Consider the following 27,356-nt stretch of genomic DNA (forward strand, 5'->3'; position numbering starts at 1 on the left):
CATAGGTTCTACAGATCATTGATTGAAGCTAAAAAGTGGAGTCAGCATAGGAGTCAGTTTTGCGTAGCTAGCTAGATATTCTGTGGTTTTAGTAAAAAGCAATATTGTATTTTAAGGTAACTATATTTTACAGTTCAACAATTTCAAACAAAAATAAAAAATATAAAGAGATATCAAGAAAGAATATGTTTAAGACCTGTTGTGCATGTTTAACTAAAAATACAAAATTAAATAAGCTTTCAGAAATTGTGGAAAATGATATTAGTTTATTATGGAAACTTCAGGCCTGCATATCAGAAATTGTGAGAAATATATTATTTTACATGTTTATTTTTCGATTTTTCTGTTTTCAACTTTTAGAACTGGTTGTCAATTTATGAAATATGCATTCCTTGTACAGATTTATTAAATATAGTGTATGCTTTCCGTCAAACTTGTATTAAATCAAATCAAATTAGAACAGAAAGACTTGACACTAGACAAGAAGGTAAACTACATGAATATGAAAATGAGATTGAAACTGTTAACGATTTAAGAATTAGTAATATATTAAACTTATTTCTGGTCAGTAGATCTAAATTTGAATATTTTAGATGATGTTAAAGATGAAACGTGTGAGGATTTTTCGGAAATATTAGATACTATTAATGACACCAGTGATATAGATCAAAACCATAAAGAAAAAGACTATGATGTAGACGATGTATATAATAATCGTAGGTTTAAAAGAAGAAGAAAAGCACTAAAATTTGTATGTGAAAAATGTAAAATGATCTTTCGTTCCAGTGTTAAGTTGGTCGATCATTGCATTAAAAAACATGACATGAAAATAAAAGATATACGACCGTTTACATGTGACAGGTAAACTAAGAGTGCCCTGTAATATTGTTTAGACCCCTTCTATAATGGAAGATCTTATAGGTGTCCAAGAACATTTTGCAGCTCTTCAAACTTACTTCAGCATGTGAAATATCATAAAGCAGTTAGATCTAATATGTGCACCTTCTGTGGGAAAGGTTTTATTACGAAAACTGACTTAAATATCCATGAGAAACATCATTTAAATAAAAGAGAATATAAATGCGACGAATGTGGAAAGTGCTTCAATACACACAAGGATATAAGGTGAATTGGAACTTAATAGATTTTTAGAAATAAAAAAATATAATATATGTAAAAAATCAATAGAATATGTCTATCCTTAGATCACACAAACTAGTTGTACATACTGCGGCAAATAGATGGAAATATCAATGTGAAATATGTAATAAACCATTTCCAATAAAATCAAACTATGACAGTCATATGCGAAGACACACTGGAGTTAGGAAATTCGAATGTCATTTATGCGAAAAGAAATTTATAGATAAATGTGTTTTACAACGTCATATGAGAACACATTCAAATGTTAAAGAACACAGGTGTGTTCATTGTGATAAAGAATATAAAGATCTTAGAGTAATGAAGGTAAGTAAATATATGAGTTAAGTTGGTAAGATATAGAGAAATCAATAAAAGTTGAAATAAACTGAAATTATACATTATGTGGTCTTTTTATTTTTTTAAATTTATATTTTCTTCAAAAAAATGTTGATAAAACAGTTTCTGTTGAACTTTTGGCACAAAGACATTTCAAATTTATGATTTCAGCCTAATAACTATTTAGTCGACATGTTTAATTTATGTCAATGGTGACAGGTATTGATAATTTCGATTCCAAATATCTCGAATATCGTTAAGCTACACGCACAACGGTGCGATCACGGCCGCGATCACGATCACGATCAGGGCAGTGATAACATGAGCGATACTTCTAGCACACACCAACGCGTTCACGTTCACCGCCGCGCCGCACCTATATGTAGCTGTATGTAGTGCGCCATCCTGTAGGTATACATAGGTACAAATTAAAAATGTGAATTATGTATACCGAAAAAAAAAACATTCTTAAATATTTACCTACAATATTTAAACTTAAACAACAAAAATGTATACATATGTACTATCCAATCCAATTGCAATTCCAATTTTGTTTCAAACTTTTTATTTTTAATTCAATTATTTTTGTAACTTCCATCGGATAAATCAATGGAATTTTGTGTATTTTTACAGCCTTAATTAACTGCTCTGTTAACTCCATTTCTAAATTGCAACAAGAAAAAACACACAAAATAACGGAAAATTCCTATCGGTTGGGTCAAAGGTTAGGTCGCGATCACGCGATCAAACTCGACAAGTTGAAGCTACACGCACACTGGTGCGATCACGATCACGATCAGGGCAGCGATAATATGAGCGATCATTCTAGCACACACCAACGCGTTCACGTTCACCGCCGCACCTATATGTAGTGAGCTATCCTGTAGGAATGTGTGCGTACAGCCTAACTCGTAGCGATTTTTACCAAGAGACTCTTTTGACGTAAAAAACGTCGTAAATGCAATTTTTTTACTCAGTTGTTTTATACAGGTAGGCACGAAAAGTTATTACTCTTCAAACCAGTTAAAAGATATGTAGGTGGCGCCCTCTACAAGTAATTGACAGATTGACATCAAAATCAAATTTCTCATGTCAAAAAACTCCCAGAAGCCCAGACACCAATTTTTATCCAAATATTGGCGTTACTTCAGAAATTATTTGGAACAAATCAAAATAAAAATGTAACTTCTACTCCCTGTATCTCCGAAACTATGCATTTTAGGACCGAAGTTTCCGGAATACATTCGTACCACCTTGTATAACTCTTAAGTGGGATTATATTTTTAATCAATTGAAAGTAGCTTGTGTGAAAGTGAAAAATTGGCGACAAAATTAAAAAAGTTTATTTGACACTTGTTAAAAGTCGTTGTGGCGTTCAGTCGCCAAATATTTTGATTTGAACTTTTATTGTTTTACCTATAGCATCAATGATTAATATGATTTAGACAACTATATTGTTAAAATAAAATGCTTTAAGAATGGCTTTTTTAGCTACATATGGCGAAAGTTCACGGCATAGGAGTGAATGAAATTAAGTTACCTTCCAAAGAAAAGAAGCATTTCTGTCATATCTGTTCAAAATCATACTATGCGAAAAATAAGTTAACAAGGCATTTATATAGTCATTCTGGAGAAAAACCATATCACTGCCATTTGTGTAATAAAAAATTTAGTGATAAGTCATATGTGAAACAGCATTTACAAAAAACGCATAATATTAAGAGAGACAATCTGGACAGTACTGATTGTTCGCATAATTTCAATAATGAAATGTTTATGTCGAAATATGAACCACAAGCAATTAATAATAAATATATTTAAATAGAAGTAAACTGTGTTTTTTGTTACTACAATGTGTCCTATAACTTAATTTTTTAGGGTATTAAGGAGACGAAGTTGACCTCTGTTAATTCTTAAGAAAAGAGATTACATTTCATACTTGGCAGTCCCCCACATACATTAAATCTTCTCGATTAGGACAAAACTTGGAAGTTTTATATCAGTTTTGGCCTGGCTCGCGATCTTTTGAAATTTCTAAAAGTTTTCATCTCTGGCTCGTGCCAAAACAAATTGGTCAATTTATCAGCTGATGTATGGGTTGGGTATTAAGAGTCTATTACGCTGTACTTTCGCGTCGCTCTTAGGGGTCGGGTAAAGGATGTGTGGTCGAAGGAAATATATTATATTTCAGAAATCTGCCTAAGGCTTAGCCCGATACTGTCGTGTTAAGCCACACCCAAAATTCCACGTGCTTTGATTAAACTTGAATAAGGTTTGTAGAGCTTCAGCATTTACCATAAAATAGCGAGTAATTTGTTACAAAACCATATAAATTATATATCACTGTAATCACAAAACTTCAATCTATTTCCGTATTGTAACGGAATTTTAAATGTCTTTATTTTCGAGAAAATTTAGTCCAAACATAAAGAATATTTTGTAGATATTTGACCATCAAAATCTTAAAAATAAAGAAGTTGTCTAAAAATGTGCTACAATACGGATATAGTATAATCCTTTATCTTTAATTTCCTTCTTCATTTGTGTAAAAATACTTAGCCAGTTTTACATAAAACGTTAAATGCCGAACGCTTATTTTGTTACTTTTTCGGACTAGTGAAATGGGCCTTTAATGAAGAGTCTGTCCAATGACAAAATATGACAGCAAGAGTTTAGCGAATAAGTCAAAAGTTACCGAGTGTGCTATTTAAAAATCAAAAGTTGTAGTAATTTCCGGTGAAACAGGAAGTGACCGAAAACAATTGAATACGTCATTCAATCCTAATTTATGTCGTATACTAACATACCAAATCCCGTTTCTTATCTGAAAAAAAAAATGAAAAAGTTATAGGGGTAAGCCACTTTCGAGACATACCCGGTACAAAAAATACATACAGGTTAATTTGTTTATTACTCGCGGCAAGAGCTTATTGGTTGAAATATGGCAACCTCGGCCCGCTCGTCGATAGACGACGCGACGGGACGAGTCGGCAAAAAACCCTATAAGTGCATGCGTTCTCAATAGGCAGTGTTGCCATTCTGTTCCCCTATAAGTAACTGTCCAGTTAACATGTATAAATTGTTCGTTCTATAAGAATAAATAACACAACAGAGCAATATATCAGCATTTAATATATTTCTTTAACATTATATACATTGTTCCATGTAAAATGATCAAACCTCAATATACACTCTCCTTGCTTTTTCCATAAATATTCTCAGATATACAAGCCCAGATTTTTGTTTCATGCAACCATGTCATGCTAAAAAAAAGGTTTGAATTAGCAATGTATTCAATAGGTATTTGGACTAGATTATATACAGGGTGGTTCTTAATGACATGCTAATATTAAGGGGACCTATCCTAAAAAAATCCTTTTATTATCTTTATGTTCTAAACATCTTAACTTTAGAAAGTTTCTAAAAAAAAACGTTTTTCTATAATAATATAAGCTTTATATTTATAATAACACAATCTTTATACTGTAATTGTAACACGAATAAATTATTATTATAAGACATAATAATAATATAATAATAATAACTTTATTGCCTAACAGGTATTTACCCATACAAAAGACAATTTAGACATAATAATATGAAATACAGTAATAATTAATAAAATATAAAAAAAATACAGAAAAAAAAAGTGTATCTATGTGAAACAAAAGATAGATGAAAAAGTAGATAACAATTAACGTTTGAAGAAATGAGTGTCCAGATGCCCTTTAAAACTTTGGAGGGAGTTGTGGAAAAGATCCAAATCTGTCTGTCTACTGATGTCGTTGAAACTGCAACAGGCACGATGTAGTGGAGCTCTGCTTGTAAGGACGGTACTTGGTGTTTTTGTATAAAACGTCGTTTTCATTCTAGTATTTACGGACGGTACATGCCAGCAAAGTTCACCGAGAAGAGAAGGAGAATCCAATAGACAATTAGACAACTTATATAGGAATATGATATACGAACGAAGTCTATTATCCTTTAACGAAAGGAAATTCCATCTCTTCAACAATTGGCCGTGATCATAACCTTGAGGAGGATATATTCCATCCTCTTTAAAAAACAATAATTTTAAAAAACGACGTTGGACGTTTCCCAGACGTTGCTCGTGGCTACTATAAAATGGAGACCACACCAATGCAGCATAATTATAAGAACAAACGACTTACCTGTAGGAAGTTCGTTCTGAATTATATGAGTATCCTCGTCCAAATAGATATACACCCGTAGTATCATTATCATACTTTATCGAGCACATTTTATTCCCAATTACGTAAAGAATGCATTTTTTGTTAGCCATAGGCCTTAGTCATCCGTACCCGACCGTCAGCCTTCTCATAACATTATTTTGCTTTTAAATCAAAAAAGAATTTCTTGGGAGGGCTAATATCGGTAGGGTCGGGACCTATCTATTTGGACGAGGATACTCATATAATTCAGAACGAACTTCCTACAGGTAAGTCGTTTGTTCTTATAATTATATTTCGTATCCTCGTCCAAATAGATATACACCCGTAGATGTTGAAAGAAAAGAAATTCTTTTGTGACAGTTTATATTTTGCTATTTTTTAAAACAGGTGATGTAAAATATACATAATCGTATAACATAACTATAAACGTATATTTAAATATAATATGTCAAACCCACAAAACAAAAATATATATAATCTACTCCTACATACATGTTATTATAATATATAACAAAATAGCAACAAAAAAATAATGTAATATAATATGCATCACATAATTATGATTCCAAATTAGTATAACCAAACCAAACACATAGTAGTAGTATAACACATACATATTATACTAAGGGTCGGCATTTTTGGTCTTGGGCGCCGGTTTTCATGTGTACGAAGAGTACGGTCAACATGCTTAGTAAAATAAGATATACTGAAAGGCGAGTATTTTCCCAAGCGCATGGAATCTAGCGTCAGATTAAGTAGTTATGTAATAAATACTTCGTATTTTTGCTCACTCCGACTTAGTAGATTGCCATAACGACTCACTCCTATACATGTAAACGCCGACCTAAAGGTTCGCTTGCCAGCGGGGTATTAGTATAACACAAAAACATTTAATGTTTTTGTGTATCGTTTTTTTTTATAATCGCGACACAGTCCCTTTTACCTAATTTTTTGCTTTGTTTAATTTGTATATTAATATATAAAAAAAGGTAAATAAACTATTTGAATTTGAATATGAATATAAGTATTTACATTAACATTATAGTATTTATTACATTAACAGAATAAAGAGCAATTTACTAGAGCAGTTTATAATGACTGCACTTACTTCCTGCCTGTTTTTATAAAGTTATTTTTTTTCCTTTATTCAGTGGACAATTAATTTTTTGAAATACTTTTGATGTTGATGTCCACACTATGGTATTCTTTATTTGATCAATATTAAATCCCTTTCTGTAGGCCGCTGAAGATGTCGCGTATGTAATACTATGAGTACTAAACAATTTTGTGTTGATTCCACTTTCGTTTAACACCTCCTTTATCCAGCGACTGATAGACTGGGAACTTGCCATTTTGTGGTTTTTTTATGAGTAAGAAAAAGATAATTCTCTTCCCATCTTAATGATTCAGTTCTTTTTAGGTAAGCTTCTAAAGTGCTGGCAAACATAAATCTTAATAGAAGAGTCGTCTACTTTAGCTATATTTTTTAGTGTCTGAATTCTCTGTCCAGTTGCAAGAATTAGGAGAGTAGCAAGCTTTTTTGTGAGCAATTCTAATGAAAAATTCGAGTGGACACCATCTTTTTATAAATTCAAGGACAAGTCAAGGACAATCGACCATTTCCAGATTTTAGTAGTGATAAAATTAAGGTGCAAATATTTTACACCTCCCATTCTATTACATTACAATAGGTACCCTAACCCGATTTTGATGCATCAATAATCTAGTAAGTAAGAGTATATTTAGGAGGTATGAAATTTTGACCTGCATATTCTGTGTTTCTGAGCCACCAGCCGTAAACTTCAGAAAGAAAAAAAAACTTGTTGGCACAAAGAACCGCATTATAATTTTCATTATTTTCCTTAAGGGCTTTGTATTTAGCTCATTCAAATCTCTTAGTATCTATAAAACCAGCTGTATCTATCTGCGGGACAAAAAGAAATTAAAGTGCTTGTAAGTTGCGAACAAACCATCTTATAGTTAGTATGGATACATACTATCTATATTTTCTGGAAAATTTTAGCACTAACTTTTTAATCTTACATTTCTTTGTGTCTGTAGGATACATTTTCATTAATTTTGTATTTAAGATAAAATCTAAGTATGAAATTTCTTGAGTAGACGTGAAGATACTCTTTTTTTTTATTTATTTATTTACTTATTTTTTTTTTATTAAATTTATATTTCCAGTACATTCCGCTAAATGTTTGTCTAATAAAAGAACATCGTCAAGATAGTTGAGTCACAAACAAAAAACGTTTTCCCTTAACAGTTGTTAATTACCGGTGTTTAGGGGGTTGAAAAACATATGCATAGTGCAAATTCCAAGAAAAAGAGCTTAAAATTCATTTTTTTTTACTATTATTATTATTATTATTTATATTTTAAAAGTATAATTTAAGTTCCAGTTTTCTGCAATGAGAGTTTCTGGATAGCTATATTGTTTAGGTTAGTCTAAAATTTTAGGTTTAGGTCTACTAGTTTAGGACCTAAAAGGTATCGTAATCGCAACCATATTTATAATAACCTTTTAAATAACTTAAAACAAGTTTGTTATGTGTTATTTTCAACCATTGGCTGTAAATAGTCAATTATACCAGCATATTTTGTTTTGAGTTTTAACCTGAATTATTGTCTCCTCCAATACATTCTGCCTTCTTTGGAATTCTTGTTCCCCCCTCGTTCTTTTTAAAATGAATCTTCTAGGAATTTTCCCCTTCTTATCTTCTGTGGACCTTCACCTGGATCTCAAAGCACTCATTTTTAAATGTTTTGATTTCTGAGATGAGCCTGCTAGTATTTTCAAGATTCTTGGCTTCTTTGCATTTTTCACTAAAACTTTACTAAAAAGCAAATCATCGCTTATTTGGCCAATCGCCACGCTTTTAATTTTGCTATTCAAGTGTGAATTTAATAAAAAAAGAAAACCTTACAATGGTTCGTACAGTAGGATTCTCCTAACATAACGATTTCCCTAAATCTATCAGATTTTAAGGGCAACTGCAACCTTGGTTATTTTCTTTGGAAAGTTCCACTAACCTTGTAATTGTTTGGTCTAGTGCATAGACAAACTAACAAAAGCAAGACTTTTCAAACGATTGAGGAAGTCGAATTATTGTTTTTGCGCTGGCCAGTTGAGTCAGAATTCATCGCGCAGTCGCACTTGTCAAACCTAACCTAAATAAAACGAAAAACGTTTTTGCCTTGAACGAACTGTTGAATTCCTGATTTTGCGTTTTGATTGGTTATTACTATTATTTTATTAGCGTACAAAACGAAAACAAGTAATGTAATACATTTTACACTTATGAAGAGCATAATAATTACTGTGATTATACATATTATTGTGATTACATCGCTAACGTACACAAACCGAAGGTCCTACAAATTGACTGTAAGTTATAAGAATCTTTATCTTTTAAATCTTTTTATGATTTGAATTTTCGTGCTTTATATTTTATAATAGACTCTAAATGTTAATATTTTTTAAATTCTTGTGGAAATGTGAAGTTTATGTTTTTGTTTTATATTTAAGAGGAATACTTATTAAAGAGGAATACGTTTTCGTTTATTTGACTTTTTTGTTTTTATATCTGTTACGTCCAGAAATTATTGTTTATTTTACCGATGGAAATGGAAATAAATGTATTTGATTTTAATAAACGCTTATTAATTAAACATCCTTTTTACAAAATACCCAATCCATAAGTAAAACATCCTCGTCTAAAAGACTACTACAAAATACACAATCCATAAGTAAACCGTCCTCGTCTAAAAGGCCAGTTGACGCAAGCGCGGTAATAAACTCTTATCAAACTTGTTGCCGTTTTGCAGTACAGCGTTGACGCGTCTTGCTTTTGTTAGTTTGTCTATGGTCTAGTGGTGACATTGTTTTACCTAAAAACGTGCTGTAGGTCTATCAAAAAATATATTTCTTACTTTCTGTTGAAGAAAACATGATTTGGACCTCCGGATTTAACCTCGGTCCTTAAAATATACTGCAATTGCTGGGGACGGGAAAAATATTTTAGACTGTCTTTCGTTTCTGTTAGTAATTTTAAGAAAGATAAGCATCCACCTAATTTCAAGTTTGTCACATATTTTAGGTCCTACTCCTACACAGATCTTTATCTCTCTCGAATTTGAATTAATTGATTTTTTTCTAGATTTGATTCCGAGGACGATTGGAATTAAATAAATATAAGTTTATTGTAAGCCATAATAATGTAAACACCATTTTTTAACCAATTTATGCTATATTGCAACCAAAAGATCTCTTACTTTGTAATGTAATTATATAACATGTAATTCTTAATTAAGACAAATCTTAATATAAACTCACTATCTGAATCTGTACCTTTAATAAAAGACAAAAAAAACATTTCTGGAAAGCGTTTAAAATATTTTTTGATAAAATATTTTATAAACTCAGCCTAAGCCTTGTATATAAGAATATATAAACAAGGGCCTAAAGTACATTTGTGTAACTTCAGCAGTTCCCCGTCCCCATAGCAAGATGTTTAGTTTACGCCTTGGTTTAAGAATCGATAGCGGTCTTTACTTTGCATTTTAGTCACCTACTCATTTTTGTAAACAAATAGCTTTGGGGTTTTTATTATTAAACAGATTCAGATTCGTTTTGACCTGTCTAAAAAAATAAAGTTCATTATTTTATCAAAAGTGAGCAAAAAACACTCTAGAAAATGGTAAACAAACAACAATGTTGCGTCACCTTGCCGCTGTAGAAAAGCACTCCGTTCGGTGTTTTGTGGCCGGGTATAACATAATATATAGTTACCTGTTTGAATACAAGCTTTTATTAAATCAAAACTGCAAAGCAGATTTTTCAAATACAGCCACAGAATAAAGGATCCGATATCTAGATCATTTTAATCGTTTTCTGAGACATACTAGCGTGCATAAGTGAAGGACTATGCTGGGTTACAATGTGTATATGTTTACATCCACAAGGTGGATTAACCCAAGCTAGTAAATATTAGACAGAATCATAATACTTGTCTCACCATTTTCCAATTCCAGCCGGAAAATACAGATCATGTTAATGTGACCCACGTGTATATAATTATATCCACAGGGTGGATTAACCCAAGCTAGTAAATTAACTAAAGTAAATCTACTACCTCTTCTATCTCTAAAAATATATAATTACTTACTTGTTACGCCCCCTGTTGACAAAAAATAGTGTCAAGGTGTATTACTGGTTGCATAACTGCATACTGCTAAAAAATCGCAATGTGCCTTGAGGAACCTGGCGCATTCGCCAGAAAGTAAAGAAAATTATAGAATTCTTTAAAAAAATCTAGAAACAACCGCCAGGGGGTATATAAGGCCCGCGCTTTGACAGTTGGACAAGTTTAAGAAGTTTAAAGTTTGAAGTTTGAAGTCGGAAGATAGTCTGAAGTTTGATAATACCGCGAAATACCATTAGAGTAATAGTAGTTGCATAAGTTGTGTTGTAAATAGTATAAGTTGTGTGTACAGAGTGAAACAAATAAATTCGTTAAGTATTTTATCGTGAGTTTAAATAGTGGACCCACGGAATCCGTAACAATTGGTGTCAGAAGTGGGATTCAAGAGGATTTTAAGAAGAAATTAAGTGGATTGGACGATTTTGTACACCGAATTTGGGAATTTTTATGGTTGGTACGAGACAGCAAGCGAAGAAAATGGAGGAAGTAAGCAAACTATTGGGCGATTTTATGGAGAATATGAGAAGAGAGAAAGCTGAAGAACAAGAAAGACTACGTAAAGATAAAGAAGAGGAAAAATTACAACGACAACAAGAAAAACAAGAACAGGACCGGCTTGAAAAAATTTTCCAAGATTTGAAAATTCAACGACAACAAGACAAAGAAGAAGAACAGGACCGGCTTGAGAAAATTTTAGGCAATTTAGAAATTCGTCAGAAGAATGAGTGGAGGGAAATTTTAGAAGATATAGAAACGCGCCGCCAGAAAGAAAGACAAGAAGATCAGGACCGTCTTAAGAAAACTTTAGAAAATCAAGAAATTCGACTTCAGAAAAGCTTGGGAGAACAGCAACAAGCAATGTTGGAAGTACGTTGCCAGGAACAGCAGAACCACTTCCAAGAAGCCGTAGAAGATCTTGAGGAACGCCTTCAGCAGAAGATAGAAAGATTGGAGATGGACCTACAGAAGACCAAGGTACAAGTAAAGACACCTGGCGTTCAAGGAACAGCGAACCTTAAGGCCCCGACCTACGATGGACAAACGACATGGACAATGTACCACCGTCAGTTTGAAGCAGCCGCCGCTGCCAACGGATGGACTGACCAGGAGAAAGCAGCGGCACTTGTCACTGAGCTGCTGCGGCCCTGCCCTGGAACTGCTGCAAACTATTCCTGCAGCCCAACAGCAGGAATACGAAACCTTGGTTGCTGCATTGACAGAAGATATGGCGACCAACATCGACGCCAACTTTACCAGGCCCAGATCAAGACACGCCTGCAGAGGTCCGGAGAGATCTGCAGGAATTTGAAGCAGACTTACGTCGGCTGGTACACCTGGCATATCCAGAAGCACCGGAAGGATTTAGGGAGGAACTCGCTGCTCAGTGCTTTATCAGCGGACTGAGGGACAACGAATTAGAGAGGGCGCTGCAAATATCCCGATTTTCTACCAGCAGCGAAGCACTGGTCAGGGCGCTGGAAATCGAAGCTGCTTTTAGCGCCATCCCTAGACCGAAGATAAGATCGGTAGCGGTCGAGGAACAGCCCGAAAACACTCACAGAGGTTTGGAGGAGATGTGTAAGAAAGTCGACAAACTATGTGAGCTACTAATAAACAAGGGAGTCAGCAACACCCAGACAGAAAACCAGAGAAGATTCCAGGACATAAGGTGCTTTAGAGGTGGCAGGAATGGCCACATTAAACGGTATTGCCGCGTTCAAATGCGATCCCGTTCACCATCCAGAGAACGTAGGCACCAGGAAAACTAAAATCAGTCAATACTAAGGGGCGAGTATTGACTGGGGAGAACAGAGCCCCAAGGATTTTTTCCATTAGAAATCTAGGAAGAACCGCTGACAGTTTGGTGATCGACGGGAAAGTCAATGGAAAGGGAATCCGAATGACAGTGGACACTGGCGCTATGGTTTCGTTGGTGCGGGCTAACTCAGTGCAAGGATTGAAGCTGGTGCCTCTGAGAAGAAGAGTGTGTTTACGTACAGTTACGGGGGAAATGGCCGTTGTACGGAGAGGCTATCGTCGAACTGAAGTTAGGAAATTTGAAGTTCCAGCATAGCGTTTTAGTGGCAGATATTGAAGATGACTTCATCTTGGGCATGGATGTGATTCGTCAACATGGATTTTCGTTCGATCACCAGAGAAATATTCTGAATATCGGAAATGAAGAGTTTATGTTATCTCCAGATGAGGGACCAGGAAGAATGGATGTAAGATCAGCGGAAACTGTGGTGATACCTGGTAATACCGAGAAGATCGTATTCGGTAAAGTGGAGAAAATCGCTGGGTGCTGTGTTGGACTGATACAAAGTGGCGACAAGAAACAAGATAGGTACTTAGTAGGAAAATCATTGGTGAACACCGACAAGAATATACCGATCAGAATTGCGAATGTTTTCCCGAATTGTGTCAAGATCCAAAAAGGTGACAAGATAGCCATCTGCGAACCTGTAAGAAGTGTCACCCAGATGTGATGAAGTGTCGTCAGCTGTTACACAAAAGGTATCCCAAGAAACACTAAAACATCTAGAACAGCCATGGGATCACCTAACACCTGAGGAGAAAAACAGAAGGCCAAGCAGTTCCTGCTAAAGCATGGCAGTATTTTTGAGAAGAACAACAGTGGAAGAACGGATTTGTGAAGCACCGGATTAATACTGGTCATGCTCAGCCGATTCGACAACGTCCTAGAAGGGTGCCCTTTCCAAACAACAAGAAATGGAGACAATGGTAGATAAGATGTTAGAAGATGGAGTAATCGAAGAATCATCAAGTCCATGGTCATCTCCTGTTGTTTTGGTGACGAAGAAAGATGGTAGTACACGATTCTGCGTGGACTATCGAAAGCTCAATGACGTCACTAAGAAGGACAGCTACCCACTGCCACGTATAGACGACACGTTAACCACACTGGCAGGTTCGTGCTGGTTCTCCACTCTCGACTTAAAGAGTGGATACTGGCAAGTTGGTCTAGACGAGAAGAAGACAAAAGAAAAGACGGCTTTTTCTACAGGAAACGGACTATATCAATTCAAGGTCATGCCGTTTGGATTATGCAATGCTCCAGCCACTTTCGAACGTCTCATGGAGGTGGTGTTAAGAGGATTAACTTGGAAAACGTGCTTGGTTTACCTCGACGATGTATTGGTTATGGGAAGAACTTTTGAGGGGCATTTGCGAAATTTAGAAGAAGTCTTCGGCCGCATACGGAATGCTCACCTGTACTTGAACCCGAAGAAGTGTAGCTTATTCCAGCGACAAGTGGAATTCTTGGGTCATGTAGTCTCGGCAGACGGAATTTACACCGATCAGAAGAAAATCGCTGCAATCAAAGATTGGCCTAAACCTCGCGACAAACATGAACTTAGAAGTTTTCTGGGTTTATGCACCTATTACAGAAGATTTGTCAAGGGATTTGCCAATATAGCTGCACCCTTACATAGACTTACAGGTGATGAAGTCGGCTACGAATGGAACACCGATTGTGATGTAGCCTTTGGAAGACTTAAGGCGGCTTTATGTTCAAGTCCTATTCTAGCCTACCCGCAACAACAAGGGAGGTATATCCTGGATACCGACGCCAGCAATATCGGCATAGGTGCAGTGCTATCACAAGTGCAAGATGGCGAAGAACGAGTGATAGAATATTACAGTCGAGTTCTATCCAAACCAGAAAGGAATTACTGCGTTACCCGGAAGGAGCTGCTAGCAATTGTGAAGGCAGTTGATCATTTTCATAAATATCTGTACGGCCAAGAATTTTAATTAGGACAGATCATGCGGCTCTCAAATGGCTTATGGAGATGAAACAACCTGAAGGCCAAATAGCACGATGGCTCGAGAAGCTCCAGCAGTATCACTTTACCATCCAACATCGTGCTGGGAAGATGCATGGTAACGCAGACGGTTTATCCAGAAGACCCTGTCAAACCGATTGTAAGCACTGCTGTAAAACGGAACAACGTGAAGGCACTGTCATGATAAGGAGTTTTAAGCTTGGAGCTGATGAACAGTGGACGACGGCACAGTTGAGGAAAGACCAAATGGAAGATCCAGACATCGGAGCAATACTAGGGCTCAAGGAAGGTAACGGCGAGAGACCACCGTGGCAGGATATTGCGGACAGAGGGCTAGTTTTCAAAGCTCTCTGGGCTCAGTGGAATTCACTGGTTATTGAGAATGGATTGTTAAAGCGCATGTGGGAAAGTGCGGATGGCAGGACAGTAACAACTCAGTTACTGGTACCAAGGAAGAAAGTTACCCAGGTATTGGAAGAAATTCACGGTGGTAAAACTGGAGCCCATCTTGGGGTAAACAAGACCTTGAGCAAGCTGAGAGATCGTTTTTACTGGGTGGATTATTGCGAAGATGTCAAGAAATGGTGTCGACAATGTAAAATTTGTGCAGCCAGCCAAGGACCAAGCACTCGATCTAGGGAAAATAAACAATATAACGTTGGACTGCCATTCGAAAGAATCGCTGTTGACATTGCAGGCCCATTCCCTGAAACGCACAAGGGCAACAAGTACGTTTTAGTGGCGATGGATTATTTCAGTAAATGGCCAGAAGTTTTTGCCATTCCAAACCAAGAAGCATCGACTGTAGCTGAAGTATTAGTCAATAATGTCTTCAGTAGATTTGGAATTCCTTTAGAGCTTCACACTGACCAAGGAAGGAACTTCGAGTCAAGACTGTTCCAGAAGATGTGTGATCTGCTTGGTATTCACAAGACTAGGACAACAGCTTTACATCCGCAGTCTGATGGGATGGTCGAGAGATTCAATAAGACCATTGAAGAACATCTCTCGAAAATGGTGGATGAACATCAAAGAGATTGGGATCAGCATATACCACTATTCCTAATGGCATATAGAAGTGCAGTTCACAACACCACCGGACTTTCACCATCGAAGATTTTATTTGGTCGAGAATTACGGTTGCCTTGTGACTTGGTGTTCGGATCACCAGACGACAGCACCACGAACGTAGAGGACTACGCGGATGAACTGAAGGAAAGGTTATTGGGAATTCATAAGGCCGTGAGAAGTAAGATTACGCTAGCCAGTGACCGGATGAAAGCTCGTTACGACCTCAGAGCTAATTCTACGGGATTTCAACAGGACGATATGGTATGGTTATATAACCCACAGCGCAAGAAAGGGAGGTCCCCAAAGTTAATCCAGCATGGGAAGGTCCTTATACAGTCATCAAGAGGATAAATGATGTTGTGTATCGGATTCAACGCAGCCCTAGAAGTAAGATGAAAGTAGTTCATCTGGATCGATTGAAGAGATACCAGACAGGAAACCTTGATCGGGACGATCAAATTTGAGAAGGGGGCAATGTCAAGGTGTATTACTGGTTGCATAACTGCATACTGCAAAAAAAAATCGTGCATTGAGGAACCTGGCGCATTCGCCAGAAAGTAAAGAAAATTATAGAATTCTTTAGAAAAATCTAGAAACAACCGCCAGGGGGTATATAAGGCCCGCGCTTTGACAGTTGGACAAGTTTAAAGTTTGAATTCAAGTCTGAAGATAGTCTGAAGTCTGAAGTTTGATAATACCGCGAAATACCGTTAGAGTAATAGTAGTTGCATAAGTTGTGTTGTAAATAGTATAAGTTGTGTGTACAGAGTGAAACAAATAAATTCGTTAAGTATTTTATCGTGAGTTTAAATAGTGGACCCACGGAATCCGTAACAATAGCTTTAACAGTTATAGCTATTACATGCAATTTGAGACTTAACAGTTATGTCTCTTTTTATATTTGGCTTTAACATTTATAGCCAGTATCTACAAAAGTATTTAGAACTCACTTTCGTTCTCATCACTAGTACTACTGTACACTCTTATACGACGTTTTCGATCCAAAAAATCCAATTTTCTCAAGAGATGTCTTCTTTCCCTTTCCAGCCTTTCACTTTCATCACCACTAGCACTTAAGGTACGTTTCCTTTTACTATATTTCGGCATTTTTATTTTCACTTCTAACTATACTGTTTACTCGACTAAGCACAATAATGTTATGAGAAGGCTGACGGTCGGGTACGGATGACTAAGGCCTATGGTTAACAAAAAATGCATTCTTTACGTAATTGGGAATAAAATGTGCTCGATAAAGTATGATAATGATACTACGGGTGTATATCTATTTGGACGAGGATACGAAATATAATCCAGCCTTGACCTCACAAATGCGTTGTAGAGAGCAATAAGACACGGAATATTGTGGAAGTTCTTAGTTGTGCGTGATATAAAACCCAGTGGCCTTCAGTGACGCTTTACAGATTTCCTCTACGTGATAGTTAAAACTGAGACGCTTGTCGATATAGACGCCAAGGTCTTTTACCATATCGCAGTTTCCCATTGTAATGCTGTCTATTTTGTAGTCGTATATGATTTCTACGTGCTTTAGTGTTATGGACATTTTCTTACATTTCTGTATGTTGAGTGGTAGATGGTTGCGAACAGTCCAGGCAAAGATGGAATTTAATGAATTCTGAACTCGTATACAATCTTCTGAGTCGGTCACAACAGAGAACAATTTTAGATCGTCGGCGAATAATAAGGATGGACAGTCAATTACGTTGAATATATCATTGATGTAAATGGAGAATAATAGAGGTGCGAGGTTACTACCCTGAGGAGCGCCACTTGTTGGTGTAAATCTGAAAGAACGGTGGCCATTGTATTCAACGTATTGCGATCGGCAAGAAAGATATGACGAAAAGAATGCTACGAGTTCTTCTGTAAAACCAAAATTTTCCAATTTATGAAGCAGTCGCGAGTGACTCAACTTGTCGAACGCTTTCGAGAAGTCCATAAAAATTGCATCTACCTGCTGGTGTTCTTCAATAGCTTTATAGGTATATTCCATAAATGTAGTAAGATTTGTTACAGTAGATCTTTTTGGGAAGAAACCATGCTGATTGGGGGAAAGTTTGTTTTGGATCTGGGGAAATAATTTCGTAAATATGCACATTTCAAAAGCCTTGGCAAAGTTTGATAAAATGGCAATCGGTCTGTAATTACCAATGCCGTTGACATTACCGGACTTGAATACTGGACAAATCTTCACATTCTTCCAGGCATCCGGGAAAGTATTAGTACGTAGAGCCAAGTCAATCTTAGTAAGCGGTTTAGAGAAGACCGCTGCACAGTCTCTAACAATGAAAGAGGGAACACTATCAGGTCCTGCAGTGACCTTAGCTTTCAGTTTTCGCAGCGCATTGAGAACATCGGATTCATCAAGTCCAATCAGGGAAACACAATTTAGTGGTAGCTGTACAGGACAGCCATCCCAATTGTCCTGCTTCTGTTCGTATACACTTCGGAAAAATGATCCAAAAGCATCCAGTATTTGAGATGTGTCGGAAAGCTGAGTGTTTTCGTATTCCATAATGCCTGGTATGCGGGAATGTTTACGCTTCTGGTTCACAAATTTCCATAAATCTTGAGGTTGGGTTTGCAGATTGTTTTGGTCGTCTGTTCATATGTTGAGTAGGCCTCTTTGATTTGTTTCTTAGTGAGTGCGCGAAGACGCTTGAAGGATTCTAATGCAATAACGGAGTTGGTGCACTTGTAAATTCTGAACTGTCTGTATTTTTCTTTTAAGTTGTTGATTATATCCCTTGTGAACCATGCTGGAGAAGTCCTGGAAGTGTTCTGTTTATCATAAAGTGGTATTACTGCATCCATGATAGTAGTAACTTTCGTATAGAAAACTCTAACCATATCATTTACGTTGTCAAAATGCCCTGTCTCCAAGAAAGACCAATCAGTATTAAAAAATCGGTCGTATAATAGTGGGTAGTCCGCTCTGCGAAAATTGTATGCTTTTAGGGATTTCCTGGAGGAGAGATTGGAATGCAGTTGCGTGTCAATGTTACACGTAATGTCTAATGTTGGGTGATAAGCATCTTCGGGTAGCAGAGGTTCAGCCTTGCTAACCACACATGGCAAATCAGATAGTACCAAATCCAGGTAGTTGCCAAAAATATTAGGCGTGGAGTTTGAGAGTATTGACTGAAGTTTGAGAAGGCTGGCTGAAGAGGATAATATTGGCCGGAGAATATTGGCTGAAGTTTGAGAAGGCAAGAAACTCATGAAGAATTAAATTCTTTCCACAGCCAACCCCGGGGTTTTCATAATAATGGATATTAAAATCTCCAAGTAGAACAATGTTGTTTGTGTGTAAATGTAAGAAAGATTCCATCATCTCAAAGAACAGTTTGTATTCATCTACCGGTGAGTTTGGAGGGAAATAAATGAGAAAAACATAGACAGCCGTGTTTTGCACGTATACTCTTGCTGCAACTATATCCAGCAAAGGGTAGGTATATCCTCATGGAACAAATTTACATTGACGGAGATTGAACTAAATATTGTAGGTATTCCAAGAAGAACACCTCCACCTCTAGTGACTCCCAGGCATTCAAGATTGCGATCCTTGCGATAAACTACGTATCTATGATCGAATAGTTCACAGTCGTAGAGAGAAGGTTGAATCCATGTTTCTGTAATGGCCACTATTTGATTATCTAAAGCACATATGGTTTCGTAAAAAATTTGTGTTTTAGTGTTGAGACCTCGTATATTTTGATATGTGATAGTAATTTCTTTTGATGAGACACTATTAGGCAAATAAATCAGTTTAAAGGAGTTTGATGTGTAGATACTATAACAGGAGATCCATCCCTGTGTACAATTTTTAAATTAGTCTCACCAGCATTTTGTCGTTCAATCAGTTGTTCTCTTACTAGACGGAACTCGTGAAGCTGACCCTTAGTCTTGTCAGACCTTAATGATAAGTCTCGAAATTTTGCCATTGTACTAAGAGATTTCGAGTTTTTAAAGACTTTTATAACAGTTTCTGGTGAAGGACAGATAACTTTAATTGGTCGATTTCTGTTCTCAATATATCTTCCAAGGCGGAATACTCTGACATTATCTTCATTGATACTTTCGTTTTCACAGGATTGCTTAAGAATGTCTAACGCTAATGTTTTATCAGATGTTGAAATATTTTGAGTGTTTGAATCAGTACTATTAAATATTAAAAAGTTCTTTTTCCTCTTCTCTCTCTCGTAAAACTCCTTCAATAAGTCGCCGGAAGCAGTCGCTGGGTTTTGAGAATTTGCAGATGTTTTCATTAAATCGAGTTCTTCACGAAGTGACTTAAGCTGTGTTTCGAGAACTATGATTTTCTGCGAAGAGACTTTTGCATTGTTTACCTCGCTCAATAGTGTTTGTATTGTATTGTTTTGCTGGTGGATAACGTTATGTAATTCGCTTATTACTCTAACCAGGTCTGCTAGACTTGGTTCAGCCGCAGAAAGAACATTATTTATGTTTACGTCGCTTCCGCGATTCGAAGTTTCCGTCACAAAGCTGTCACTTAATTGTGTGTTATGTAATGGACTGGTAGTCTCTGCCATAAAGCTCCTCCTCTGAGTACTGCTGAGCACTGCATCAGATGAACCAGCGCCGGATCCGGAAGGGGGCACACTTGGATTTGAATTTTCCTTACAGGAAACGCAGAGCCATGCTTTATTTTGCTTTAAACATGCTTCGATTTCAACCCTTGTCAGTTGGGCGCAGAGCGAGTGATACAAGCCCTTGCAGCCTCCTGAACAACCTATTCTATAGGAAGTTTTACCAATAAATTTTTTACAGTGTTTGCACGATGTTTTGACCATTATAGAGGAATTTGGTGCGAAAACTCTTTATGATAACAAAAACAAGCAGTTTAAACGATAAGGAATTTAACCAAAAGAGAAAAAAAATAGATCGATATGAGAAGACTAAACGAATATTTGGAATTCCACACGTATTTGTGTATGTTATTAATTGATAATTGCTGGTATATTAAACAATTAAAGAAATAATAAAAAAAAGAAATTGTGAATTGCTTAGCAGAAGCAAAAACCATCCAATGCTTGACAAAAACAAGTTTAAATAAACAGGATAAAAGGAAAAACAACGATAAATGAAGGAGCGAATGAATCAGCGAACCGGCATCGGCAAGTACCGTCGATATAAGTCAGATATAAGTTATTATACAGGGTGACAATTTGAAAACGAACAGTATTTAATATTACCTCTACCGATGATGGTATGAAAATTTGGCGAGAAATACGTCAATTTACATATCAAGTGGACAATTTTTGAGGCATTTGTTGTCGTGTTACTTTCAACCCTTTGACCCCCAGGGCACCTACCCCTAAAATTTTAAATGGCAACCCCTATTTTTTTACCATTTTTGTGTTCCTTATTTTGAAAATAATGTTTAACAGAAATCGGTGTTTTTTTTAAATAACATCACAGGTACAACTTAACAAGTATAGCTAGAGACGTGAGAAATATAAAATAAGAGACGCCCCTCGATGCGCAGTGGACAGCACATAAATTTGCTTTAAACAGATTTGTCGTAGCGTAACTGCATCTCTCTTCCGCCGAATGCGTTCTCTCTATCGTGTGCGCGACCTATGCTATCCCCAAGTCTCTTCCTATATTTGTCAAACTGTATGTAGTTTTTTTTAGAAAATTTTACCACCCTGTATCTCAAAAGTTAAGATGTTTAGGACATACTTTTTCATATAAAGTTTTATTCTTAAAGTAGGTCTAAGTATCACCACCTTAAATATTGTCATTGAGGAACGCGATGTATAAGATCTAATTATAATATTTTACGTGAGATATTTCAATAGTAATAATTCATAAACAACGTTTACAAAATGCCAATAATATTTATATAAAAGATGCCAAAAAGTCTGATTCATTCATATTTATTTATAATCATAGTTTTTTTTTAATATTCGTTATATGTATGGTAATCGCAAAACAATTTCCGATGCCACGTGATCAACTTCAACCGAGGGTGCATCCACACTATCCTAAAAACGGCGTATCGGCGTAACGGCGAAACGACCTTGAATAGATTTCCAGTAATTCTATTGGCTGAAAAATTCATCTGTCAGAAATTTTATCTGTCAAATTCATCTGTCAAAAATTTTAGCCAATAGAATTACTGGAAATCGATTCAAGGTCGTTACGCCGTTACGCCGTTTTTAGGATAGTGTGGATGCACCCTGAGTGACAAGCGATTGCGACAGCGCTGCCAGATTGTGATGGATTTATGAGATGAATCTTAATTTAAAATTGACAAACAACATATTTATTATATCATTTTTTAAAGAGTTTTACGTTTTATTTTTAATTTAATAAATAATATTTAAGGCACAAACTAATAATCACAGAATTTAATAAAAACTAACTTTGAAAGTGGTATAATGTGCTTATCAATCAAACTTACTTTACTGACTGCAGTCAAGGGTAATAAAGGACCTTTATTGTCACATTCTCGTTCAAAATAGTTTTAAAGAAACAGGGAAGCTACAAGCTCTTTGCATCGACTGTTTAAATGCTTCGGCATATTTTCAACATACAATTTCAAGAAATGCAATACAAAAACTCGAATATTTAGTTCTTAAAAGAGCTGTTTGTGCTTTAAAGTGCAATTTTTTAAAAAAGACTATGAGAATAGGCAAAAAAACGAGACTTGCTCACAACACTAGGATAATTGTCAAATAATAAAGGACAACATTGCTGAACACGGCGCAATGTGACCAACACAACGATAACAAAATTCGGTTTAAACTAATTTTTTCAGCTTTAGTCTAAATAAAATATCTGTTCATTTATCAATCATTTGCTCTATAAAGAAAAATGAAGAGCTGCTTGGTATCTTAAACTATACAAAAAATTTAAATATTTTTGCCAAAATTTTATTTAGTCAGGTTTATAGACTTTAGTGTCAATGTCGATATGATTGATGACGTGCATCGAAAAATGTTTTGCGATTACAATATAATAAGTAATAATAGAGCAATTCCTATTCGTACAAATTATTACCTTCACGCCATTATAGAATTGATGGGAATTAATTAGAATCGGAACCCGACTCTGATAAGCACAAATCCTCATCCAAGGTTGCCAAATTACGTTCGCTGACATTAGAGGCAAACCCATTTTTAATTTTAGTATTGTCAGGATCATCACTCTCAGAATCACTATCGCTGCTTGAACTCGAACTAAAAAAATATATATTTATATGTTATGTCACAGTAAAAGTTGGAAATCAGTGATTGTTAACAATAGAGAACAACGGCATACGGTCGAATCGGCCTACAAACACGTAAACGTTTACGTACGCATGCGCATTTCTTATATTTTCTATTTTTTATACACGTAAAAGATTCTTTACGTCTACTGATACGTGCCAGGAGCGGCCGACTCGACCGTATGCCGTTGTTCTCTAATTACTAGTATAGTAAACGCCACGAATGTTTGGGACTGATTTATCGGTCGCTACCATGTGAACTAATCTGTTTAAGGCTTTGAATAAGAAGATTAAGGAAGGAGCATAATGCTATCTATGTATTCATGCATGGTGGGCGGAAAAGGCGCCATAAAAACACTCTAGGGTGGGGATCCTTGACAGTTCTGTTTGACGATTCATTTGACACATTTGAATTTGATTTGAAATTTTGTGGATTTGTCAGTCTTTACGGAGCTTCTTTTATGTTATTTATTATTATTCTACTACTGATAGTTGTATAAAGGTAGTAAATCTAGATGAAAATTGTGGCAGCACTTAAATTAACAGTGACACTATCGCGATTTATCGAAAAAGACTCTAAAATAGTTGGTTGTGTAGCGTGCGGTAGATCTCGGCAAAAATTGAGTGAAATAATGGAACAACTTTTCGCTAGTAAGTGACTATATAATATACATACGTGTAGTAAACCGATCATTTATGAAATTCACTTAAATTAACTAAATTATATATTTTTCTTGTATTTTAGCTTTTATTTATTACTTGTCAAAGATTAGATGTCAAAGAATTTAGATACGTTAATTTGACTTACCTGCTTCAGTAGCGTATCGGATGTTTGTGGTAATAAATACTTATTATAACTTATCTATTTTTATTAGAATTATATATTTTTATAACAATTTTAATAACTACCAACATTTATTCACAACGTAAAATAAAACAACAAATTATTGAAGCTACCCCACGTCTACCCTACATCATAGTTTTACATTTTTTAAATAAAATTAGAACGACACTGATAAACCGGAATTTAAGTCGGCCATATTTGAGGCCCATCGCGGTGTACCTAAGATTTTTGATATGCTCCTTCCTTAAGCTCCGTTCTGAGAACTGCGTCGTGTCGACAGCGACACTGATTGACACTTCAAACGACCAATGGGAGCTGTACTAAATTTAAAATTGACAGCTGTTTGAATTTTGTACAAATCTGATTGGTTCTTTTGTCGTGTCGCTGGCGACAGTCGCAGTTCTGAGAACGGGGCTTTAGTCTTCTTATTCAAAGGTTTAAGGTCACATAAAACTTAATTCCAGTGCCGTGGTGTTTCAAGTCATTATAATAATCAATATATAATCTATTGTAATTTGTTGTTTTAACTGTCAAAGTGTTGTCAAAACATATATTTGGTTATAAATATAAAATGGAATGCCCCATTGGTCGCACTGCAAGCACACCAATGGACTGACGCACAAAAACGAATCAATCAAAGAAACGCGATATAGTATCGTCTTTGTCAATCACACTAACATTTTAGAATAAGTAGGAGGAGCGTAGGCAGATGATTAGACCGGGCCGTTACAAACCTACGTCTGCGGTAAAAATTTACGTTTTTAATGTAAAAATGATGAGCGCGCGTGTCCATTCTAACTTCATCAAGAGATAAATCACTCCCAAACATTCGTGGCGTTTACTATAAAAGCTCACATTCACTGATTTGCTAAAACTACGCCAGTAAAAGTTCAACAGCTATTTTTGAAACCAACTTTTACTAGCGAATGCTAGCCAATGCTAGCATTCCCTGGACGATAGCAGTGAGTTTGAAAGATTCAGTTAGCGCGGTTGCCACACGTTGTCAAATATAAGGATAAGTTGAATAATAGGCAATATAAGGATAACATTAAATTAGGCTAAACGTTGTTGACGACATCTGGCGACATGTTTCTTGTGGTTATGTATAATTGTTATTGTTTTGTTATCGTTGTAATGTGCGGTATTTTCCCTATGGAAGAAATTTTCTGTGAAAAATTAAGGTAAACTAGGCACTCGCAAGAATTTAACAGTGCTTGTTTTTCATTTTTGCAATATAATGAAATCATTGCATAAGTTAAGAACGCAAGAGAAAAAGATATTAAGGAACCTAGTGACTATGAATTTATTAAACATTGTGATATGCTTGATGTAGCAGGTTTGAAAAATCGGATAACTCCCATTGAAGAAAATTCAGGCATATTTTATTTTGTCCACGATGAAGAACCAAAAATGTTTATTATGTTTTCCCTTTTAATATTCAGAAGGTTATGTCTTTATTTTCTATAATTTTTAATAAATATACTAAAGAAGTAAATTGTAATTTTACGATATATGGATCAGCTTGAATATTGAGGTGATCCAATATTCTTAAAAGTTTTATTTGTTCTAACTTCCACCAACATTCTTCCTCACCACACTCGGCTTGTACAATAGAATAACTTTTACTGGCACCCTTTAGTAAATGTTACTTTCACTGTAGTGAATGTTAGAAATTACTAGGAAAAGTCGACAAATCTCTTTAAAATACCACATTCACTGGTCCAATCTGTAATTCCTAGCATTTCCTAGTGAACGTTAACAATCACTGAATTTCCGACTTTCACTGTAACATACACACAATTTTTATCTGTCTATGTACTAAAACTATAAATAGTATTTATTTTATACCTATCTGTTATAGTACCAACGCCATTTTCGTGATCACTATGATTGAATGAGGGGGAATTTATTTTCCCATTATTAGTATTATGCACTGGTAAAGCTGGAAAATGATTATTGTGGTGCTGTGATTGTGACATAACCGATGGTACAACCGGATCAGCAAAATCATCCATTCCAATTACCGGAAGACTGGCAAGTGTACTTGGATTATGTACCCTGAAAAAGATAATCCTTACTATATAATATTTTAGAAACATTTTATTTACTCATTAATGTTGGCATGAAAGTCTCTTGATCTTCCAGGGCTTATCTGGTTCATAGAACTTGCATTTGTGGATGGATGCCCAGGGCTGGCTCTTAGAGGAGAATGTTTTGGCATTAACTGGGTAATTTGTCTATCGGGTCGGCGACTGCCTGAAGTTACACGTGTTTTACTTGAAACTCTATGCCCAACATTAGGTACTGGGGGAGTAGCTGATCTGTGTGATAAATTTGAGTTACCACGGTCGGAATTTGAGGGCTGTAGCTTCTCTGAAAATACAGTAAGCTATTTAAACAATCATAAAATATAAATATATAATAACCTTGGAGCACTGGAGCTTTATTATGTTCGCTTCTAGTTTTTTTCACTTGGATATTACAAGTAAGTTTTTCTAAAGTGATCTCCCCAGTATCTCTATCAATAATAAGAACACATTCTTTTGTGTATGGTCGTTGAGAACCCTTAAAAACTGTTTGTGTCGTACCTGCCCCATCTATAATGTCAAATCAGTATGAGAACTATTTCTTTTTAAAACCAATACACTCACCTAAATGAGGAACAGTAACCATAACTTGATGATTATCCCCCACATCTAAAGTAGCATTCTTATTTGTATCAACAGAAGCTGGTTTAAAATCATCTAAAAATAAATTGTTACTTTTATTAAAAATATAATGTAGGTGATTTACAGTCATTAAGAACTTTAGAAAATTTTAAACAGTCTGTTTGATATAATATACCTAACTTACTATAAATAAAAACACAATAGTCTTTATAATTTTTGATATGAGTTTAGAGGTGCAAGCTCTCAATATTTTAAAGACATTATAAACAGAAAACCTCAAGTTTACATACAAACTTACATCTAACAGTATGAAATGCCTTGGATCTCGGATTTGTAAAACTCTGGCCTATTTTTAATTCTCTAATTTCATTGCCCAAACCTAATCTATCTGCCATATTTTCGATTTACTCCATTCCCTTAGGAAATTCAATTCTAAAAGTAAAGTCTGTAAATCTTTACCACATATGCAAGGGTGTGATTTTTCGTTATTTTTATAGATTTTGTACATTAGACTAACATATTTAACCACATTACACTTATACAGAACTTGCTAATACACGTACCAAAAATTATAAAATAATATTGACCTACTTTATGACATTTTAAATGACAGATAGGTCTATTTGAACTATTGTGTATTATGAAATGAACAAATACGAAATGAACTATTTTTAAATCAGTAGCGAGCGTCGGTCGTCATTTTCCAGGAGCCCTTCTAGTTAATTATTTTATGCTTCTACCTTCTATGGCCATAAATAGAAATTAATAAAAATTCGAAAATATTTTCACATTTACTTGAAAATATTGCAACGGCATGAGTTCT

General features: G+C 35.5%; 2 protein-coding genes across 4 annotated transcripts in view; one reads left to right on the plus strand and one right to left on the minus strand.

Moving 5' to 3' along the window:
• Positions 1 to 3,300, plus strand: part of LOC115883103 (zinc finger protein 271-like) — a 44,213-nt gene extending 40,913 nt beyond the window's left edge. Inside the window, exons 10-15 of the mRNA XM_030901396.1 lie at positions 96 to 302; positions 361 to 541; positions 594 to 861; positions 922 to 1,125; positions 1,206 to 1,467; positions 2,971 to 3,300. Coding sequence (XP_030757256.1) covers positions 96 to 302; positions 361 to 541; positions 594 to 861; positions 922 to 1,125; positions 1,206 to 1,467; positions 2,971 to 3,300 — 1,452 coding nt within the window. The remainder of the gene's footprint in view (positions 1 to 95; positions 303 to 360; positions 542 to 593; positions 862 to 921; positions 1,126 to 1,205; positions 1,468 to 2,970) is intronic.
• A 1,293-nt stretch (positions 3,301 to 4,593) lies between these two features.
• On the minus strand, positions 4,594 to 27,162 carry LOC115883109 (ell-associated factor Eaf). 3 transcript variants are annotated; one of them, XM_030901413.1, is made up of 8 exons: positions 27,097 to 27,162; positions 26,832 to 26,965; positions 26,516 to 26,608; positions 26,291 to 26,461; positions 25,973 to 26,237; positions 25,713 to 25,922; positions 22,813 to 22,991; positions 4,594 to 4,742 (listed from the first exon to the last, which is right to left on the minus strand). In XM_030901413.1, the coding sequence occupies exons 2-7, from the start codon at positions 26,926 to 26,928 to the stop codon at positions 22,841 to 22,843; spliced, it is 987 nt and encodes a 328-aa protein (XP_030757273.1). In that variant the 5' UTR covers positions 26,929 to 26,965; positions 27,097 to 27,162; the 3' UTR covers positions 4,594 to 4,742; positions 22,813 to 22,840. The 3 variants fall into 3 exon arrangements, with proteins under 3 accessions (XP_030757273.1, XP_030757271.1, XP_030757270.1); XM_030901411.1 differs by having other exon boundaries at positions 27,051 to 27,121; XM_030901410.1 differs by having other exon boundaries at positions 26,832 to 27,112.
• Between the last annotated feature and the right edge of the window lie 194 nt (positions 27,163 to 27,356).

Source organism: Sitophilus oryzae, unplaced genomic scaffold, assembly GCF_002938485.1.
Source record: "Sitophilus oryzae breed Bouriz unplaced genomic scaffold, Soryzae_2.0 scaffold_1809_pilon_pilon, whole genome shotgun sequence".
NCBI lineage: Eukaryota > Metazoa > Arthropoda > Insecta > Coleoptera > Curculionidae > Sitophilus > Sitophilus oryzae.